The following is a 19,973-nucleotide window of genomic DNA, read 5'->3' as shown; positions in this document are numbered from 1 at the left end:
TATGAAAGTAAATGCCTAGGTGGGCTCTGCTTAAAACCTGTCTGTTAATTTCATTTCAGACTCCAAGAAAGATTTCTGCTGAGTTTGCTCAAAGGGGAAAATCAGCCAGGCGCCAGTGGCTCACGCTTGTTGTAATCCTAGCTACTCAGGAGGCTGAGATCTGAGGATCATGGTTCAAAGCCAGCCCAGGCAAGAAAGTCCGTGAGACTCTTAATTTCTAATTAACCACCAGAAAACCAGAAGTGGTGATATGGCTCAAGTGGGAGAGTGCTTGTCTTGAGCTGAAGAGCTGAGGGACAGTACCCAGGCCCAGAGTTCAAGCCCCACAACCACCACCACCACCACCAACAAAAAGATGGGGGGGGAATCAAACATGGTCACTTTGCTCTTCTGGCCTCACAGGACAATTTGTTTCCATTTCCTCTCTTCCATTAAGCCCCGCCTGACGTGCCCTCATCCTGCCTACCCAAGCATCATGAAGCAGGGCCAAGCTATGCTTCTCTGCACACTCAAGATTACTCATCCAGAGGAATCAGCAAGCACAATAAAATAGCTATTGGAACTTATCAAGTTTTAGGGTAATTTGAATTTTAGCATTCAGGAAACTAAGGCAGGATTAGAAGTTCAAGGCCAAGCTAAGTTATAACTAGACCCTAGCTCCAACAACAACAAAACGTGCCATGTCTAATTAAAGTGACTGTATTGTAAGCACATTTCATTATGTACTCTTAAGTGAACAGTGACTTTCATCTTCTCATCTGCATATTTGATTCCAAGGATGGATTTGAATTCACTCTATGTCTCCTCGAGTATCTTATTCTACAGCTACAAAAGGTCATCTCCTAATTTTTATGTCCTAGTTCCATGATAATTGTACTTACTCCCTTCTTTGGAAAAATAAGCACTACCATGGCTTTGTTTTTTGTCTGTTTTTGAGATGGGGCCTTGCAGAGTTGCCACACTGGTCTTGAGTGCCTGAGCTTAAGTGATCTTATCTCAGTGTTCCAAGTCACCAAGACTATAGGCATGAGCCACCATAGCTAGGTCCCATGGCAGTTTTAATGTGCTTAAGAGTGGCAAGCCAGTGAATAAATAATAGGGCCAGACATCTACAGTAGAAATGGCAATGGTTTCTCTTAATATTGCCTGCATTTTGTTGTATAATTAGGACTGAATTAGTGCAAAGGGAGTAAACAACATATACATTACCTTCCACAATGCTAGATTTGGCAAGGTATCCTGAAGAGGATTTCAGAGCTCCACTAAACACAAAGAAACTGGCACCAGTCACTAGAAACAGCAATAGAAAGAGTCTGTCAGGATAAACTTTGGGATAGAGGGATGGGAGATAGTAATTAAAAATGTCAAATAAAGGGGGCTGGGAAGGTGCTCAATGGTAGAGTGCTTGCCTAGCATGTTTGAGGTCCTGGGTTTTGATTCCTCAGCACCACATAAGCAGAAAAAGCCAGAAGTGGTGCTGTGGCTCAAGTGGTAGAGCTCTAGCCTTGAGCTGAAGAGCTGAGGGACAGCGCCCAGGCCTAGAGTTCAGGCCCCATGACTGGACCAAAAAAAAAAAAAAAAAGTCTCACAGACTTTGCTGCCTGAGCTGGCTTTGAACCATGATCCTCAGATCTCAGCCTCCTGAATAGCTAGGATTACAAGTGTGAGCCACCAGCACCTGATGAATCAAAGAATCTTACAAGCAAATCTTAATTCTTGTCCTTTTTTTTTTTTTTTTTGGTCAGTTGTGGGGCTTGAACTCTGGGCCTTGAGAGCTTCAGCTCAAGGTGAGTGCTATACCACTTGAGCCACAGTGCCATTTCCAGTTTTCTGAGTGATTTATTGGAGATAAGACTCTCACAGACCTTCCTGTCGGGGCTGGCTTTGAACCTTGATCCTCAGATCTCAGCCTCCTGAATAGCTAGGATTACAGAAGTAAGCCACGATTGCCCAGCCTTAATTCTTGTCCTTCTTGGTCTATAGCCTATTTACATAAATGAATTTTTATTGGAACATAGCCATAGTCATTCATTCACACATTATTTAAACCACTTTTTGTACTACAACAACTAAACTTCAGCAGCTGTGACAAAGACTGCGGCCTGTAAAGCCTTAAACACTTATCATTTGAGGGCTGGGAAGGTGACTCAGTGTAGAGTGCTTGCTTTGCATGCATGAGGCCCTGGGTTTGATTTTAGCACCACATAAGCAGAAAAAGCCGGAAATGGTATTATGGTTCAAATGGTACAGCTCTCTCCTTGAGCTGAAGAGCTGAGGGACAGCGTCCAGGCCCAGAGTTCAAGCCCCATGATCAAAACAAAACAGTCTCACAGACTTTCCTACCCAGGCTGGCTTTGAACCATCACCTCAGCCTCCTGAGTAGCTAGGATTATAGGCATGAGCCACCAGCACCTGGCTGAATAGAATTTATTTGTATATTTTAGATACCATTTGACTGAAAGGGAACATTATGGACTTATCTACTTTATTTTTGATATTGAAAAATATATATACTTTATATATATGTATATGTGTGTGTATATATATATACATATATATATATATATATAATGCCTCTACTAAATGACTGACTTAAAAATACATTGAGATCCTATTGCACTGGTTATCATTTCAGTATGATGCCCAATAGAAGCCATGGGAACAGACATGCCTGACTTTGTCATAACACTAGAGGTCAATATAGTTCTTCTACATTAAGTATGATGTCAGCTGTAAATAAACTGTCAGCAGGCAAATCTAAATGAAAACTTAAATTGGCTCTATCATACTAAGTTCCCTTTCTGATCTTTCCTGGTTGTGAATTTCTTAATATATTAATATTGTAATGAAGAGAAGCAAGGAGAATCAAGTAAAAATACAAACAAAAAAATACTTCAATGTATTGCTGGGCACTGATGGCTCATAATATCTGCAATCCTGGCTATTCAGAAGGCTGAGATGTGAGGTTCAAGGTTCAAAACCAGCCAGATAGGGTTGGGAAGGTGGCTCAGTGGTAGAGTGCTTGCCTTGCATGTGTGAGGCCCTGGGTTCGATTCCTCAGCACCACATAAAGAAAAAGCCAGGGCCGGGCACCAGTGGCTCACGCCTGTAATCCTAGCTACTCAGGAGGCTGAGATCTGAGGATCACGGTTCAAAGCCAGCCCGGGCAGGAAAGTCCGTGAGACTCTTATCTCCAATAAACCACTAGAAAACTGGAAGTGGCGCTGTGGCTCAAGTGGTAGAGCGCTCGCCTTGAGCTGAAGAGCGTAAGGACAGCACTCAGGCCCAGAGTTCAAACCCCACGACTGACCCCCCCCCAAAAAAAAAGAAAAGAAAAGAAAAAGCCAGAAGTGGCGCTGTAGCTCAAATGGTAGAACGCTAGCTTTGAGCTGAAGAGCTGAGGGACAGTGCCCAGGCCCAGAGTTCAGCCCCCATGACTGACCAAAAACAAAAAACAACAACAAAAAAAAACCCAGCCAAATATGAATATCTGTGAGACTTCAACTTAGCAAGCATACACACAAAAAAGCCAGAAGTGAAACTGTGTTTCAAGTGGTAGAGTGTTAACTTTGAGCAAAAATGCACTGGGACAGTGCTCAGTCTCTGAGTTCAAGCCCCAGACTGGCCCACAATAAAATTATTTCTTCAGGGCTGGGAAGGTGGCTCAGTGGTAGAGTGCTTGCCTTGCATGCATGAGGCCCTGGGTTCGATTCCTCAGTACCACATAAGCAGAAAAAGCCAGAAGTGGCGCTGTGGCTCAAGTGGTAGAGCGCTAGCCTTGAGCTGAAGAACTGAGGGACAGCGCCCAGGCCCAGAGCTCAGGTCCCATGACTGGCAAAAAACAAAAAACAAAAAAAAAATTATTTCTTCAATGTATATTCTACAAACATAAGTAAAGTAAGGGACGGGAAGGGGGTAGGTTGAAAGGCACAAGTGAGAATGTGGCAATGGGGAGACACTGATCAACATGCACTGTGTTCATCAACTACTTTGTGGAATGGCAACTCCTTTGTACAACTATTTAAAGACAATAAAATATATTTAAAATACATTAAGAATCTACTATATGTCTACAGACATACATATACACACATTCTACATGTCTATCTATAGATCTATTATTTGTCTACTAGAGATACACTGAAGCAAAACATTATTTGTGGTCAAATAAATTTGTGAAAAGATAGACACTATCCTCTTGGAAAATGAGAACAGTCATCAGCTTGTCAAAAGGTCTGAGAAGCCCTGTGGCAAAGAACTATTTAAGCTTATTTATCCAGGGCTTCTCACATTTCATTTATTAATAAAGACTCATTGTTTATGGGGACATGTTTTGAAATCATAGAACCTGAGAAAACATTCTGAGTAATGTCAGTGGAACAAGGCTTTTCAAGCTTTAATGTGCGTTTGAATCATTCAAGGATCTTACTAAAGGTTATGGTTAGCAGAACTATCTGATGAAAAGCAGATTCTTCATTTCTATTTTCTAAGTGATAAAAATACATTCAGAATAGCACCAAACCTAGATGTCTTCCTTCAGTATGGTCATCCAACAAGCTTCAAATCTACTTGAGCATATTCTTACTCAAAAGCCTAGTCTCACCTTCAACATTGGCCTATCAGTATCTTGAAACAATACTTAAAATGTTTCCCTCAGGTGACATTGATCAAGATATAATATATTCATGAACTGCTTTGGTGAATGGCAACTCCAATGTACAGCTATTTAAAAGATAACCAAAATATTCAAAAAATAAACATAAAAAGTGAAAAAATGTTTCCCTCAATAAGGGAGATTCCATTTGCAACTTTGACCATTCAAAGTAGTTAGAAGACTAGGCTTAGAAAGGTTATCAATTTATTTGTGGTCACCTATCTAAGTGTTTTGAGGCTGAGATATTAAATGCTCCCAGTCCAGAAATGACTTCCCATGTCAAAAATCTCAACCAGCTTAAATGCTTACCTTTCCTGGGCTGATTGTGAATACTGATTGCCTGGGTCTGATAGTTTCCATCGTCATTTTGTACACAAACGAGGTGAGAGTCTGCCTTTTCGTTGAAGCAGGTGCCTCCTGCCAGGACATGCTCATTGGACTTGTTCATAGCTTTCATCATCTGAAACAGAGAAGAGGGCTAACCTTACTTTGCCAAGAATGGCATTTTCTCCTATGACATGGTACAAATGTGTCTTCTCAAAGACAAAAAATAAACAGAATATGGAAAAATCAGTCACCAACTAGTAAAAGAAAATCAGCACACAAAAAGTTCCCTACATAGTTTATAACTGATTTGTACTGTAAGCTATACACATATGCTGCATTCATTTTTGTCTTTTTATTTATTTATATTTTTAAAATTTTTTTCAGTCGTGGGGCCTGAACTTGGCCTGGGCACTGTCCCTCAGCTCTTCAGTTCAAGGCTAGCACTCTACCACTTGAGCCACAGCGCCACTTCCGGATTTTCTTCTCCTTATGTGGTGCTGAGGGTCTCATGCATGCGAGGCCACTGAGCCACCTTCCCAGCCCCTTGTCTTTTTATTGCTGCATTAAAGTAACAAAATTAGTTTATCTAGTTGCAATACTCTAAATTCAGTGCTAAAAATGTCCCATATTTAAATGCATCCACCTTCTCTTTCAATATTAAGGGTTTTAAAACTTTCTTCTACTGAGGCTGGGAAGGTGGCTCAGTGGTAGAGTGCTTACCTTGCATGCATGAGGCCCTGGGTTCTATTCCTCAGTACAAGGGTTTGATCTCAGGGTTGTGAACTTGTTAAACAAGGTCATTCCACCATTTTGGCCACTGCCTCAGCCCTACTGTTGTTGTTGCTTTCTTGTTTTCCAGGTAGGGTCTTATGCTTTGGGGTGCTTTCAGGATGGCCCTCTTTGTGCATAGTTCTGCTGACGGCCTCTTGGACAGCTGCAACCACAGGTGTATAGTATACTACCATGCATGCCCATGTGACTTACTGAGTGAGATGGAAGTCTTCCTGACTTTTATCATAATTCAAGACCTTATAACACCTTTTCTAGACATAATCTTAACAATCTGGCTTTCCTACAATCCTGATTAGTTCTGATTCATTCAATATTTCCACACTTATCCAAGCACAGGTCTAATATACCACATTTTTTCTACCTTGTCTTTCACTAACAATCATAGCTTTCCTTATGCACTAATCTCATTATACCAGTTTTCCCAACTTGCCTCCCTTCTACAGTGTCCTTATATGCAGGACTACTTCTGATGCCCTATCATTTACCATGTCTGAGCTCTTGTACATCTAATTATTTAGCCTCTCTTTTCTTCTCCCAAATCCAAGCTCCTGACAAAGCTGGCCCTTAAATCACCACTGGGTAAATACACCAAATCCTGCATAAAGGTTTCTTTTTGAGCCCAATCAATCATTAACATGACCACTCTCTTCTTTTGGGGGGACAATTCTGAGATTTGAACTTAGGGCCTCACATATTCAGCTTGCTTGCATAGCCAATCCTTTTTACCAGTTGAACTACACCTCCTGCCCTATTTTTTGCTTTTTTTTTTTGAGACAAAAATCTTAGGAACTTTTCTGCCCAGGTTAGCTCTGATCCATGATTCTCTGGATCTCAGCCTCATGAATAGCTAGAATTACAGACAGGAGCCACTAACAGTGGTCATCATTCACTTCTTCGAAATGCTATTGCAAATTCTCTGTATTTTTAATATGCTATTACCTTCAATTAGCCTTGGATAAGGATTAATAGCAAGGATCTAACTACAAAGCCTACATCTGAATCTAGCTGGTAATTAACTCTGTATGCCCTTGGGCAATTTATTAACACCTCTATGTCCCAGTTTTCTCTTTTGTAAAATGGGATAAGAAAAACAACTATTTCAGGCTGGGCTTGGTGACTCATGCCTGTAATGCCAAATCAGAAAAAGATTGCTTTTTTTTGGGGGGGGGGGGGTCCGGTCGTGGAGCCTGAACTCTGGGCCTGGGTGCTATCCCTCAGCTCTTCAGCTCAAGGCTAGCACTCTACCACTTGAGCCACAGCGCCACTTCCGGCTTTTTTCTTTTTTGCTTATGTGGTGCTGAGGAATCGAACCCAGGGCCTCATGCATGCAAGGCAAGCGCTCTACCACTGAGCCACCTTCCCAGCCCTGCTTTTTCTTTTTAAGGGCAGCCCTGGACAAAAAGTTAGCAAAACCTCCATGTCAACATATAGGGTAAATGAAATCAGACAGATGTGGTAGTGTGGCCTATGGCCCAGCACAGAGTAGGCTGAGGCTGAAGTGAGAAGAAAACTTCTGAGACTCTATCTGAAAAATAACTAAAACAAAAGAAAAGGGCTAGGGTGTGGTTACAATGATGAGTAAGTGCAAAGCCCTAGGTTCAAACCCCAGTCCTGCAAGGACAAAAAGGGAGAGGTAACTATAAGAGAAGTGCTTTGGAACGGTACCAAACACATAATCACTTAAGTGTCAGTAAAATAAGATCTATGTTATTTTTACTCTGACTATTGAATGTTCAAGCAACCTTGAAACAGGAGAAAATAATATGATCATTTAAGCACCCTTAATGGCATAATGGGATTTAGAATCTTTCCCAAGAGCTTACAAATTAATGAGACTGACATACTGATAAAAGATGGACAAATAATACATGCAGACTGCAACCACTTATAGAGCTCCAATCATGACTCAAGCACTGAGCTAGCTCATCTAAGTACTTACAGGTATTTTATCCCAAAGACTGATTTTAATACAGCAACTAAAGATACACTGGAGCTCAATCCCTATCCAACCCTTGGAGTCTAAGAAAATCACAAGATCCAGTTAAAACAACATACTTTCACAAGTAAGTATGCTGGAGGAAGGGAAGAGGAAGAAGTGATAACATCATCTAATTCATATCAGAATTGACACTGTGCCCGTTTCCTCCCTGAGAGCTTAGCTAAAACATTAGAAGTGACTTACTCCTTTTGATTTGAACTGTAAAGAAGATAAGAAACGAGGTTATTTGGCCTTTGGATTTCAAGTGTTATTAGGCTTAGCCTGGGGTCTTACTTTTAACAGGTAAATATTTTTCTAGATATATTAATAATATTCTAGATATATTACCTAGTAATTATGTAAATAGTGATAGATTTGGAAGATTTTTTTATTTTTTAGTTGGTCATTGGGCTTGAACTCTGGGCCCAGACATTGTTCCTGAGCTCTTCAGCTCAAGGTGAGTGCGCTACTGCTTGAGGCCACAGTGCCACTTCTGGTTTTCTGGGGGTTAACTGAGGAGTCCCATTTCCTGCCCAAGCTGGCTTTGAACCTCAATCCTCAAATCTCAGCCTCCTGAGTAGCCAGGATTATAGGTGTGAGACACTGGCACCTGGCCTGGAGGATTTTTTTTCTTTCTTTTTTTGTGCCAATCCAGGGACTTGAACTGACGACCTGGGTGCTCTCCCTGAGCATGTTTTCTCAAGGTTAGCTCTCTACCACTTGCGCCACAGATTCACTAAGGACTTTCTGTAAGAGTCTCACAGACTTTCCTACCCAGGCTGGCTTCAAACTACATCCTTAGATCTCAGCTTCCTGAGTAGGTAGGATTACAGGTGTGAGCCTCCAGTGCCCAGCTTGGAGGGTTTTCTTATTCATGAGTTGAGCAAATGTAAAAATGAGTTTTTTAAAGAAAAATTATTGGTTCCTTTATAATGCAAGTGCCACAAAGATACGTATCTAATAAAATTGACTCAATTATATAAACATTACTAATGCAATTAAGAAGGGCTTTATGTGGAAATACCCATTACATAGGTATAAAAAGTCCTTGAAAGTGAATAATGGTACCAGTGATACAAGAAAAAATTGGACATTTCTGCTATTGAAGGGCCCACATTTCAAGGCAGGATGGGATTCATACCCATTGGCTGTAATTGTTATATGAATAAACAAAAGTAGGGTAAACAGGCAATAATAAATTTTAGAGAGGGGCTGGGAATGTGGCCTAGCGTAGAGTGCTTGCCTAGCATGCATGAAGCCCCGGGTTCGATTCCTCAGTACCACATAAACAGAAAAAGCCAGAATTGGCACTGTAGCTCTGAGTGCAAGCCCCAAGATTGGCAATAAATAAAATTTAAAAATAAATAAATAAATAAATAAATTTAAAAAATAGGGAGGCTTGCTAAATGATGCAACATTTGAATTTACTTTGAAAGCAGGTATGAGTGAGTAAACAAATAGAACTCAGAAAGAAACTCTGTGCTGAACAATGGCAAACAAGGTACAGGGATATCTGGTTTTGAATGTATTTGTAAAAGATGTACCTTCTAGTTAGCTAAATTCACTAATGTCTGTATACTAGACCCTACCATTCTAGTCCTAAGAGTCTACCTGTACCTGTTAGTCTTTATTCATTTATTTATTTATTTTGTCAATTGTGGTGCTTGAACTTGGGTCCTGGGCATTGTCCCTAAGCAATTTTGCTCAAGGCCAGTGCTCTACCACTTGAGTTACAGAGCCACTTTTGGTTTTCTGGTGGTTAATTGGAGATGACAGTCTCATGGACTTTCTTGCCTGGTCTTGCTTCAAACCGTGATCCTCAGATCTCAGCCTCCTGAGTAGTTAGGATTACAAGCATGAGCCACTGGTGCCCAGTTTATTCATTTATTTATAAAATGTTTATTGACAGGCTGTGAAGGTGGCTCAGTGGTAGAGCGCTTGCCTTGCATGCATGAAACCCTGGGTTAGATTCCTCAGCACCACATAAGCAAAAAGAAAAAAGCAGGAAGTGGCACTGTTGTTCAAGTGATAAGAGTGCTAGCCTTAAACTGAAATGCTGAGAGACAGCGCTCAGGCCCAGAGTTCAGGCAACACGACTGGACCCCCCCCAAAAAAAATGTTTACTGAGCATCAAATATGGACCAGACACTATTTTAGTGAACAGATCCTTGCCCGGTCAGGGTCTATATGCCTGCCTGTAATAGTAAGAGGAGACAAAAACAATAGCCCATTTAAGTGAAATACATAAAACTGTTATACAGGGGCTGGGAAGGTGGCTCAGTGGTAGAGTGCTTGCCTTGCATGCACGAGGCCCTGGGTTCGATTCCTCAGCACCACATAAGCAGAAAAAGCTGGAAGTGGTGCTGTGGTTCAAGTGGTAGAGCGCTAGCCTTGAGCTGAAGAGCTGAGGGACAGCGCCCAGGCCCAGAGTTCAAGCCCTACGACTGGACCCCAAAAAAAAAAACAAACAAAAAAACCCCTGTTACAATGATATGTGCTACAGAGAAAAAATAAAACATGGAATGTGAGAAGTGCAGGTGGGTACAATTTCAAATAGCATGGACAGGCAAAAGCAGGAGAAAGCCATAGGTTTATCTAAGAAGACCCTATTGGCATTTAGGACACCTGGTACAGTGCCCTAGTGTGGCAACTGCACAGTATGCCTGGCATTTTCAAGACACATTAGGGACAGTGTGCCTGAAGCTGAGTAACTGAAAAAGAAGAACAAGAAATAAGGTCGGAGAGTTAATGGGCTAAGAAATTCAAATTACTATTCTAAGAACATGAGGAGGTAAGCTGACTTCTGAGGTACATTTATGTTGAAAATATATTTGAATATATTGAATGTAGACTGCCTTGTATCCCCTTTTCACTCCATTAACATGCTACAAACTATTGAATGATTTCAGATAATGGAAAATGTGTAATAAATTACTCTATAATTCCATTTGAAGGACTGTAGCACTCTATGTTACAGACAGTAAGGATGCTTCTAAGTGGTACCAAGAGAAATCATTTGAAGAAACTCTCTTAAACTCTGCACCTATTATACAAAAGACTTTAATGAAAACTTTTTTTTTTTTTGCGGGTCCTAGGGCTTGAACACTGGGCCTGGGCACTATCCCTGAACTCTTCAGCTCAAGGCTAGGATGCTACTACTTTGAGCCAAAGCACCACTTCCTATTTTCTGGTAGTTAAATGGAGATAAGAGTCTCATAGACTTTCCTGCCTGGGCTGGCTTTGAACTGTGATCCTCAGATCTCAGCCTCTTGAGAAGCTAGAATTACAGGTGTGAGCCACCGGCACCTGGCACATGTGTTATTTTCTAAAAACAAACTTCAAATAGGAGCTAGGTAGAGCGCTCACCTAGAATAAACTAGGTCCTGACTGGTTTGATGTCCAGCACCAAAAAACAATACAAGAAAAAAATAGTATAGATGACTTCAGTTTGGGTTGTAACAAAAATCCTTGGAGGGTTCTGAGCAGAGTAGTGATATGCTATGGCAGTTTTTTTTCAATTTTTTGTTTATTGTTATTATAAAGGTGATATACAGGGGTTACAATTATATAAGTCAGGTAAAAAGTGTATTTCTTTTTGGACAGTGTCATCCCTCCCTTCATTCCCTCCCGCAATGACACTTTTAACAGCATCAGTTGGGCTGCTGTGTTGAGAAAAGAGACAAGAATGCTAACAGGAAGATCAGACAGGAGGCTAAGGAGCCTATCACACAAATCCAGGTCAGGGACCAGAATGGTCCAGGGACTAAGACACAGTCGGATTTTGGATATTTTGGGGGATAGGTGGAGCTGGCGGAAACTTCCTAAGCAGCTGGATTATCTACCAGGGAATAAGAGAAAGAAGGTTCAAAGATCACTCCCTCAAGGGCTGAGCAGTTAGCTCTAGAGCTCTTGCCTTACATGCCTGGGCCCCTAGGTTTGACCCTCAGCAAAAAAAGATAACTCCAAAGTTTTCTGATGAATAACTGGAAGGATGAAGGAATGCATGGAATAACACACCTAGACGGATGTTCAAGAGGTCACAGTAAACTTGCTAGCCTGAGATGATCTGCTAGTAGAGCTGTCACATGGGCAGTATCATAGTTAAGTCTATAAATCAGGGGAGAGACTTGGGCTGAAAGTGAGTATTTGGAAGCCATCAGCAGAGAGACTCTACTTAAAGCTACAGCACGAGATCACCAAGGAAATGGATAGAGACAAATAAGACATAAGGCTGAGCCTTTGAATTCTCCAAAACGAGCAAGAAATAAGGTAAAAAAAAATGTGGATGCACAGAGACAGAAATTGATTTCTGAGAGAGAAAGGTTGATGGTGGAGTCCAGGACATTTTGTGATGCTTGATATAAAAATAGTAAGATTAAATTGATGGTCACAAGATTAAAAGTGGCAATAAGGTTGTGAATTCTGAAAGACAAGGAAAGCTGTGAGTTTGGCTAGAAGCTCAGTGTTCCAGAGTCATTGTTTATTACTGTCAGTGGCCATACACAAATTACAGAAGTAGAGTAACATAGGCCTCTTTCTTAGGGATCCTTTCATTTGAATTTATATCTATGGTTAAATACTGTCTTTCACATATAAACTAGGAATAACTGTAAAAATAATCAATACTACTTCCTTCCTGCATTGGAAGGACTTTGGACTTTTTTTATTCCTTCCAAATGGAATGAACTATCAGGGACTATTGGAGAAGGCTTTTTCTCTAAAAGAAATCTATTCCTTGAAGGCCAAAAAACAAACATTTCTCAAACAGATTTGAGTGCCATCTGCTCTCACTAGTGATACAAGGAACCTATGAAATTATGCTTTTGTAATTTCACACTTCTCTGAAGATTATGTGTACTTATGAATTAAAATAAACCAAAACTCCTATTTTAGGATCAGAGTGGGAAAGAAGCTCAAGAGGCCATTCAGACTAACTTCCAATCTAAATCACACAAGATGGAGAATTGTATAAATATCTGATTAAAAAGATTCTTTGATTATATCACAACCAATATAAACTCTGTTTCTGTCTTTTTGGTTTTGAATAAAGGCTAACAAAACTTTATTCCTTTTTTCTCATTTATTTTATTTTATGTTTTTTGCCAGTCTTGAGGTCTGAACTCTGCCTGAATTCCTTTTGCTCAAGACTAACACTTTACCACTAGAGCCACAGAGCCATTTCTGGATTTTTCTTGATTTAATTGGAGATAAGATGCTCACAGATTTTCTTGGCCAGGCTGGCTTTGAACCATTATCCTCAGATCTCAGCATCCTGAGTTACTCTGATTATAGAATGAACCACCAGTGCTCAGCTAACTTTGTTCCTTTCTATATGAGATTTTGATAGATGAACTCTTTGGCTATATTTCTGAAGTCTGAATGTCTGCCACATTATCAGAAAAAAATGGGAGTTTTTTCAGGTAAATAGAAAAATAATTAACAAAATGTAAAATGTACATATTTAAAGCATAAATTTCCATAAATTTTGACCTATCAAAATAGTACTTAAAATCACCTGTAGAAGTTCTGTGTGCCTCACTGTAATCTCAGCACTTCTAGGCATATATCCAAAGGAAAGTAAATCAATAGATAAAAAAGGTATCTAAATTCCCCTGTTTGAGCTGGAAACGTGGCTCAGCGGTAGAGTGCTTGCCTAGCATGCACAAAGCCCTGGGTTTGATTCCTTAATACCACATAATGAGAAAAAGCCAGAAGTGGCTCTATGGCTCAAGTGATAGAGTGCTAGCTTTGAGCAAAAGAAGCTCAGGGACAGTGCCCAGGCCCTGAGTTCAAGCCCCAGGACTGGCAAAAATAAATAAATTCCCCTGTTTATTGTAGCTCTGTTCACAATGGCTAAAATGAGGAATCAGCTAAGTTGCTCAACAACCAATGAATGGATACAGAAAACATTTGTGTATGTGTATGTATACATAGCCCATTTATATATAAATATGTATTACATATAATATATATACATGTACATTTATGTAAGAATACATGTATAATATTCTGTGTTGTATATGTGTATATATACATACACATATACACAGTAAACATTGTTTGAAAAGAGTAGAGAATGGAAGGGAGCAATGGGAATATGATAGATGCGTGAATTTGTTTAAAATATACTGTGTGCATATATGGAAAGATTACAAATATACATTAACTCATTTTTTTTTTTTTTTCAGTCGTGGGGCCAGAACTCTGGGCCTGGGCACTGTCCCTCAGCTTTTCAGTTCAAGGCAAGAGCTCTACTACTTGAGCCATAGCGCCACTTCCAGCTTTTTCTGCTTATGTGGTGCTGAGGAATCGAACCCAGGGCCTCATGCATGCAAGGTAAAGCGCTCTACCACTGAGCCACCTTCCCAGCTCCATTAACTCAATTTTTTTTTAACAAACAATGCTGAAGGTATCACAGTATCTGACTTCAAATTACACTCAGAGACAAAACAGTATGATGCTCACAGCCAAATAGACCAGTGGAAGAGAATAGAAGATCTAGAAATGAATCCACATAGCAGTAGCCATCTGACTTTTGACAAATGAGACAAAAACATACATTGGACTAATGACAGCCATTTCAACAAATGAGGTAAGGAAACCTGGATATCCATATGTAGAAGACTGAAACTAGAACTCTGTCTCACGCCCTTACTAAAATTGATTCAAATTAATCAAAGACCTTAATGAAGACTTGAAATATTGAAACATGAAAGCATAGGGGAAATACTAGAATATATAGGCATAGGAAACAACTTCATGAATAGGACTCAAATGCTCAGCAAGTAAGAGCAAGAATTGACAAATGGGCTTATATCAAATTAAAAAGCTTTTGCACATAAAAGGAAAAGGCTTCTGATTATCAAGAGATAATCACAGAATGGAAGAAAATCTATTAATTGGACAAAGGATTAATATTCAGATTATATAAACAACCAAAGAACAAATAGTTCAATTAATAAGTAGCAGTCAAATTGAATAGAGAGTTCTCAAAAGAGATTTTAAAAAACCAGCTGCTAAATACACCAAGAAATGTTTAACATTCTTAGTCATAAAGAAAATGCAAGTCAAAACTAAACTGAGATTCTATGTCTAGAAGGCCAGTCATCAATAAAATAGGTAACAATGCAGAGAAAAAGGAATCCTTAGATACTATTAGTGGGAATGTAAATTAGTGCAGCCACTATTAGAAAAATTGTGGAGAGTCTTCAAGAAACTAAAAATAGAACTACGATATGATCCTGCTATATGTGCATGTATTCAAAGGAACATAAATCACTATGTAAGAGAGATATCTGTACAAGCATGCTTATAGCAGCACTATTTACAATAGCCAGAAGAGAAAAGTAGCTTAAGTGCTCAACAACAAATGATTGGTTAAAGAAAATGAAGTTCATAAGTACAATGGAATATTATTTATCCACAAAGAAGAGTGAAATTATGTCATTTGCAGGAAAATGTTTAGAACTAGAGATCATCATGTTAAGCAAGACTAGCCAAACACAAAGCCAAATATTGGCTATTTTCATATGTGGAATCTCAACCTAAAAATAATAATGTGACATAACTGTAACAAGGGGACTAGTTGGAGAGGGAATCAGCAGATGGGGAAAGAGGCAAAGAACAGGGTGATGAGAAGTATGTGTGTGAATATTATAAAAGTACATTATGTATGTGTATGAAAACAGTATAATGAAACTCATGAGTTTAATTAATGTATATTCTATGCATGCTATAAAAGTCCTTGTGTAAAATCAATTTATACTAATAAAAATTTTAAAGTTAGATATTTGAAGAAATATAGTAAAATGTATATGTAATCCTGTACTTTTCACATTCATTCACATTTTTCAACTAGAAAGAATTTTCTTTCATAGCAAATCTTACCTCATTGTATCTGTTGCTGGGTATTTTGATGCTTGTTTTCCGAACTTCCATGTCAACTACCAACCCTTGAACTACAGGCAAAGTATACTGGTAATTTCTGAAGTCCTGAGCAAAAACAGATTTAAGTAGAATAAGGAATTCATCAATAGCAAGGTTTGATTTATAGGAATGAAACTAAAATAAAGGGAAAAGCATGCCAATATTGAACAACTATTTTATTTAAGCAATAAGAAAATGTATAATGCAATGCTACTGCATATATTATAACTCTCTAAGACTGTAAACACTTATTGGGAAGTAAACCAAATAATTTCCTATACCTGTTCTACTTGACATTAAACAAATACTTGAATGCTTTATCATCACTTAACTTTTTTTTTTTTTTTTTTTTTTTGCCAGCCGTGGAGCCTGAACTTTGGGCCTGGGCGCCGTCCCTCAGCTCTTCAGCTCAAGGCTAGCACTCTACCACTCCAGCCAGAGGGTCACTTCTGGCCTTTTCTGCTTATGTGGTACTGAGGAATAGAACCCAGGGCTTCATGCATGCAAGGCAAGCACTCTAACCACTGAGCCACTTTCCTAGCCCCTCACTTAATATTTTTTATATTTCTCTTGTTCACTGTTTTTAAGGTAAACTTCAATGGGATAAGGACTCTCACTTGATTTAATCTTCTTATTCTCTAATGTCTGGACTATAGAAAATGTAAGTGCCTATCCCGTATTCAATATGGCTGAAGCCAAAGGAGCAATAGCGGCTGGAGTCAAGGCCAAAGTGATTGTATACAGCTAAGTTTTCATAGGTTACCACAAAGCCTTTCGAGGGAGGAGATGGGAGACAAGGTGTTTCTAGATAACCCAGGCTGGCCCCCATCTTGTAATCTTAGGTAGCTAAGCCTTCCAAGTTCTGACATTACAAATATCCACCAGAACACCAATTATCACAAAGACTTTCAATTTTGAAGCTTCTGCCCTGTTTTCATAGATCTGACTTCCCTATAAACAATAGTGGTGAGTAAGTATAAGCAAAAGTAGATGATATAAACACAATAAAAATAATCTAGGTAGGCTGGGCATCAGTGGCTCATACCTGTAATCATAACTACCCCAGAAGCTAAGATCTGAGGATTGCAGTTCAAAGCTAGCCCAAGCAGAAAAGCCCCAGAGACACTTATTCTCCAGTTAAATATCAAAAAGCTGGAAATGGAGCTTTGGTTTAAGTGGTAGAGCACTAGCTTCAAGCTTCAGGGACAGTGCACAGGCCCCCTGAGTTCAAGTTGCAGGACCAGCACAACACACACACACACACACACACACACACACACACACACACACGTACACGCACACACACAAAAAGTAATAGTTCAAAAGATGATAAGGAATTGTCTGAGTCTAGATATGTTAAGAGAACACTGACAATCCATTGAATTGGATATGGAATGTGAACAAAGGACAAAAAGTTTTAAATCATTCTACATCTTATTATCAGTGCTACTTTAACAATGTTTAGTGAGATGTAGAAAGTGACAGGAAGAGTTGGGTGTATCTAAGTACCTCACCTATGTTACTTGCAAAAAGCTCAAGAATGTTGGCAGAAGCACAAAAATATTCATCACAACACAAAGTAAAATCACAATGTCTGGTATTCAGTAAAAAATAGCAACTATGCAAAGTAGCAGGAAAACAAAACTTGAAATGAGAATTAAAAAAAAATCAACCCAAGGACACTGAGATAGAATTGACACAAGATGTCAGAATTACCAACTGGGATATGGTAATAGTTATTATAAATGTATTCTAAATGTTCAAAAGATAAGTCAAGGAATGGGATAGAGCCCAAGTAGTAGATTGCCTGCCTAGTAAATGTGTGGCCCTAAGTTCAAACCCTAGTTTCCTTTTTTTAAAAAAGACAATTGAAAGCATACATTATTTAAAATGACCCAAGACAGGTGTGGTGGTACATGCCTATAATCCCACAAACTTGAGAGGCTGAAGCAGTACTGCAAGTTGTTTAAGGCCAATGTGGGCTAAATAGGGAGACCAAGAAACCACTAAAAATAATTTTTAAGTCAGGTACCGGTGGCTCATGCCTGTAATCCTAGCTACACAGGAGGTTGACATCTGAGGATCGATCATGGTTCAAAGCCAGCCTGGGCGCAGAAAATCCCTGAGACTTTTATCTCCAATTAACTACCAGAAAACCGGAAGTGGTGCTATGGCTCAAGTGGTAGAGTGCTAGCCTTGAGCAAAAGAAGCTCAGCGACAGTGCCCAGGCCCTGAGTTCAAGCCCCATGACCAACAAAAATAAAAAAAATAAAACCAACAACTCTATTAGCTTGATGACATCAGTCTGTTTAGGCCAAGTTATTTACATATATACATCATATTTTATATATACATACATGTATATACACACACTCTTACACACAAACATAAATATATGTATGTTTGTTTAGAAGATACATATATGAAGACAGACACAGAGAGACAGACTAGTTAGTTATTACCAAGGAATTCTTGGAAGTAAAAGTATAATAGGGGCTTCATAATAAGTACTCCAGATAACAGGAATTGACCTTAGTCTGGTAGCAGAGACCTTTTGAAATCAAAGCCAACCAATGTCTTGTTCAAAAGAATCGAAGCCTGCATATGTGCAGAGGAGACATGAGAAAGGGGGGAAATGAAATTTAAATCCTACTCCATACATCTCCATTAGAAGAGAGTGGAAGTCTAATGGCATAAATATTTGAGCACAACCACTGACCAATTTTGGAATTGTGAGCTATATAGGCAGAGGGAATTCCATGCCTTAAAATGGTATCAAGGGGCTGGGAATATGGCTTAGTGGTAGAGTGCTTGCCTGGCATGCATGAAGCCCTGGGTTTGATTCCTTAGTACCACATAAACAGAAAAAGCCAGAAGTGGCGCTGTGGCTCAAGTGGTAGAGTTCAAGCCCCAGGACTGACAAAAAAAGGAAAAAAAAGAAAAAAAGAAAAGAATACAAAAGAAAGAAAGAAAGAAAGGAAGAAAGAAAGAAAGAAAGAAAGAAAGGAAGGAAGGAAGGAAGAAAGAAAGAGAGAGAGAGAATAAAAGAAAAATGGTATCAAGATAAAATGTTAGGTAACTTATTTTTACAGTGTTTCTAGTCCTCACAATACTCCTTCAAGGTTCACTTCTATAAGTAAGTGTGTAATTGGAGTTAGAATCTTTTACTCTTCTATCCAGAATTCTTTATGTTTTCCCAAAACTATGTATGTCTTGTTCTCTCTGGCCTACATTTTTACCTTCTTGAAACACTAAGAGGCATGCTGTCAATAAAATAATAAAATCATTTTGCTTTCTTCTTATATAAGAACAACAAAAAATTCTCAACTTACTGCAAGAAGATTCATGATGGTATGCCCCGTCTCCCCAAATAATGGCTTCCGAAATCTGACACTGAACAGTGGGCAAGGATAAACTATGGAATGAGAAATGATCAGACTAAGTTTGGCAGCTTAAAATTCTAGGAAGAGACATATAATGGCTGGTAAAATTTTCATGATTTATGGCTCATCAGAATACATAAAATTTGGGGCTCAGAAAGCAATTAGCATGGTAGCAGACAAATCTTGAGCAGAATGTTTTCATGATTGACCACAATAAGTCTTTTGATGCAACTGTTTCAAAATTGACTTATGAAGCAATATTGTCCAAACTGGACTGATATGATCCAGGAAATAAACATCTCCCAATTCTCCTGTTCTCTTCTTTATATCCCCTAAGCAGACCTTCATTAGAATAGTCAAATACCAGGCTATTCTCTCAGGCTTTTACAGTTTGAAATGCTGGTACAAGTCATGCTTCCTCTGCATGAGATCCTGCCCTTTCCTACTCCCTTTAGAGAGTTCAGTAAAAGGCATCTTTGTCCAAGAGATATTTCTTTTTTAATTTTCACATTCTTTGTCAAGTAGATCCCACCTTAGAATTCCTAAAGTAGATCCCACCTTAGAATTCCTAAACCCATACTGTAAGTATGGGTTTTTAACACAACATACCATTTTAATCATAATTTCTGTATGTTTTCCTTATGAAGATTACTATAGGTCTATAATCCTGTATCATGATATTTGATAGGCCTTGATTAAATTCTTATTGTGTGAATAAATTATTGAATGAAAGGATAATGTTGATTACCTTGAAAACATATAGTTTACTGTTTTAGAGCTTATAGTGTTTCATTTGACCTTAAGGCAAGTATTAAAATCTCCAGTTTAGGGGCAGGGAATGTGGCTTAGTGGTAGAGTGCTTGCCTAGCATGCATGAGACTCTAGGTTCAATGCCTCAGTACCACATAAATAA

The 19,973-nt window shown here is 39.1% G+C and overlaps 1 protein-coding gene across 2 annotated transcripts in view; it reads right to left on the bottom strand.

Annotated features, from left to right (window-relative positions):
• Zfyve9 (zinc finger FYVE-type containing 9) overlaps positions 1 to 19,973 on the bottom strand; it is a 115,461-nt gene that overhangs the window by 7,161 nt on the left and 88,327 nt on the right. For both annotated transcript variants that reach the window (XM_042679431.1, XM_042679439.1), the window contains 4 exons: positions 19,010 to 19,092; positions 15,639 to 15,743; positions 4,964 to 5,114; positions 1,210 to 1,290 (listed from right to left, as the gene is read on the bottom strand). In XM_042679431.1, the coding sequence (XP_042535365.1) occupies positions 1,210 to 1,290; positions 4,964 to 5,114; positions 15,639 to 15,743; positions 19,010 to 19,092 (420 nt within the window). The remainder of the gene's footprint in view (positions 1 to 1,209; positions 1,291 to 4,963; positions 5,115 to 15,638; positions 15,744 to 19,009; positions 19,093 to 19,973) is intronic.

This window comes from Dipodomys spectabilis, unplaced genomic scaffold, assembly GCF_019054845.1.
Source record: "Dipodomys spectabilis isolate Male_0828 unplaced genomic scaffold, ASM1905484v1 ptg000002l, whole genome shotgun sequence".
Taxonomy (NCBI): Eukaryota; Metazoa; Chordata; class Mammalia; order Rodentia; family Heteromyidae; genus Dipodomys; species Dipodomys spectabilis.
Note: the sequence above shows the minus strand (reverse complement) of the source record. Positions and strands in the feature narration are given on the sequence as shown.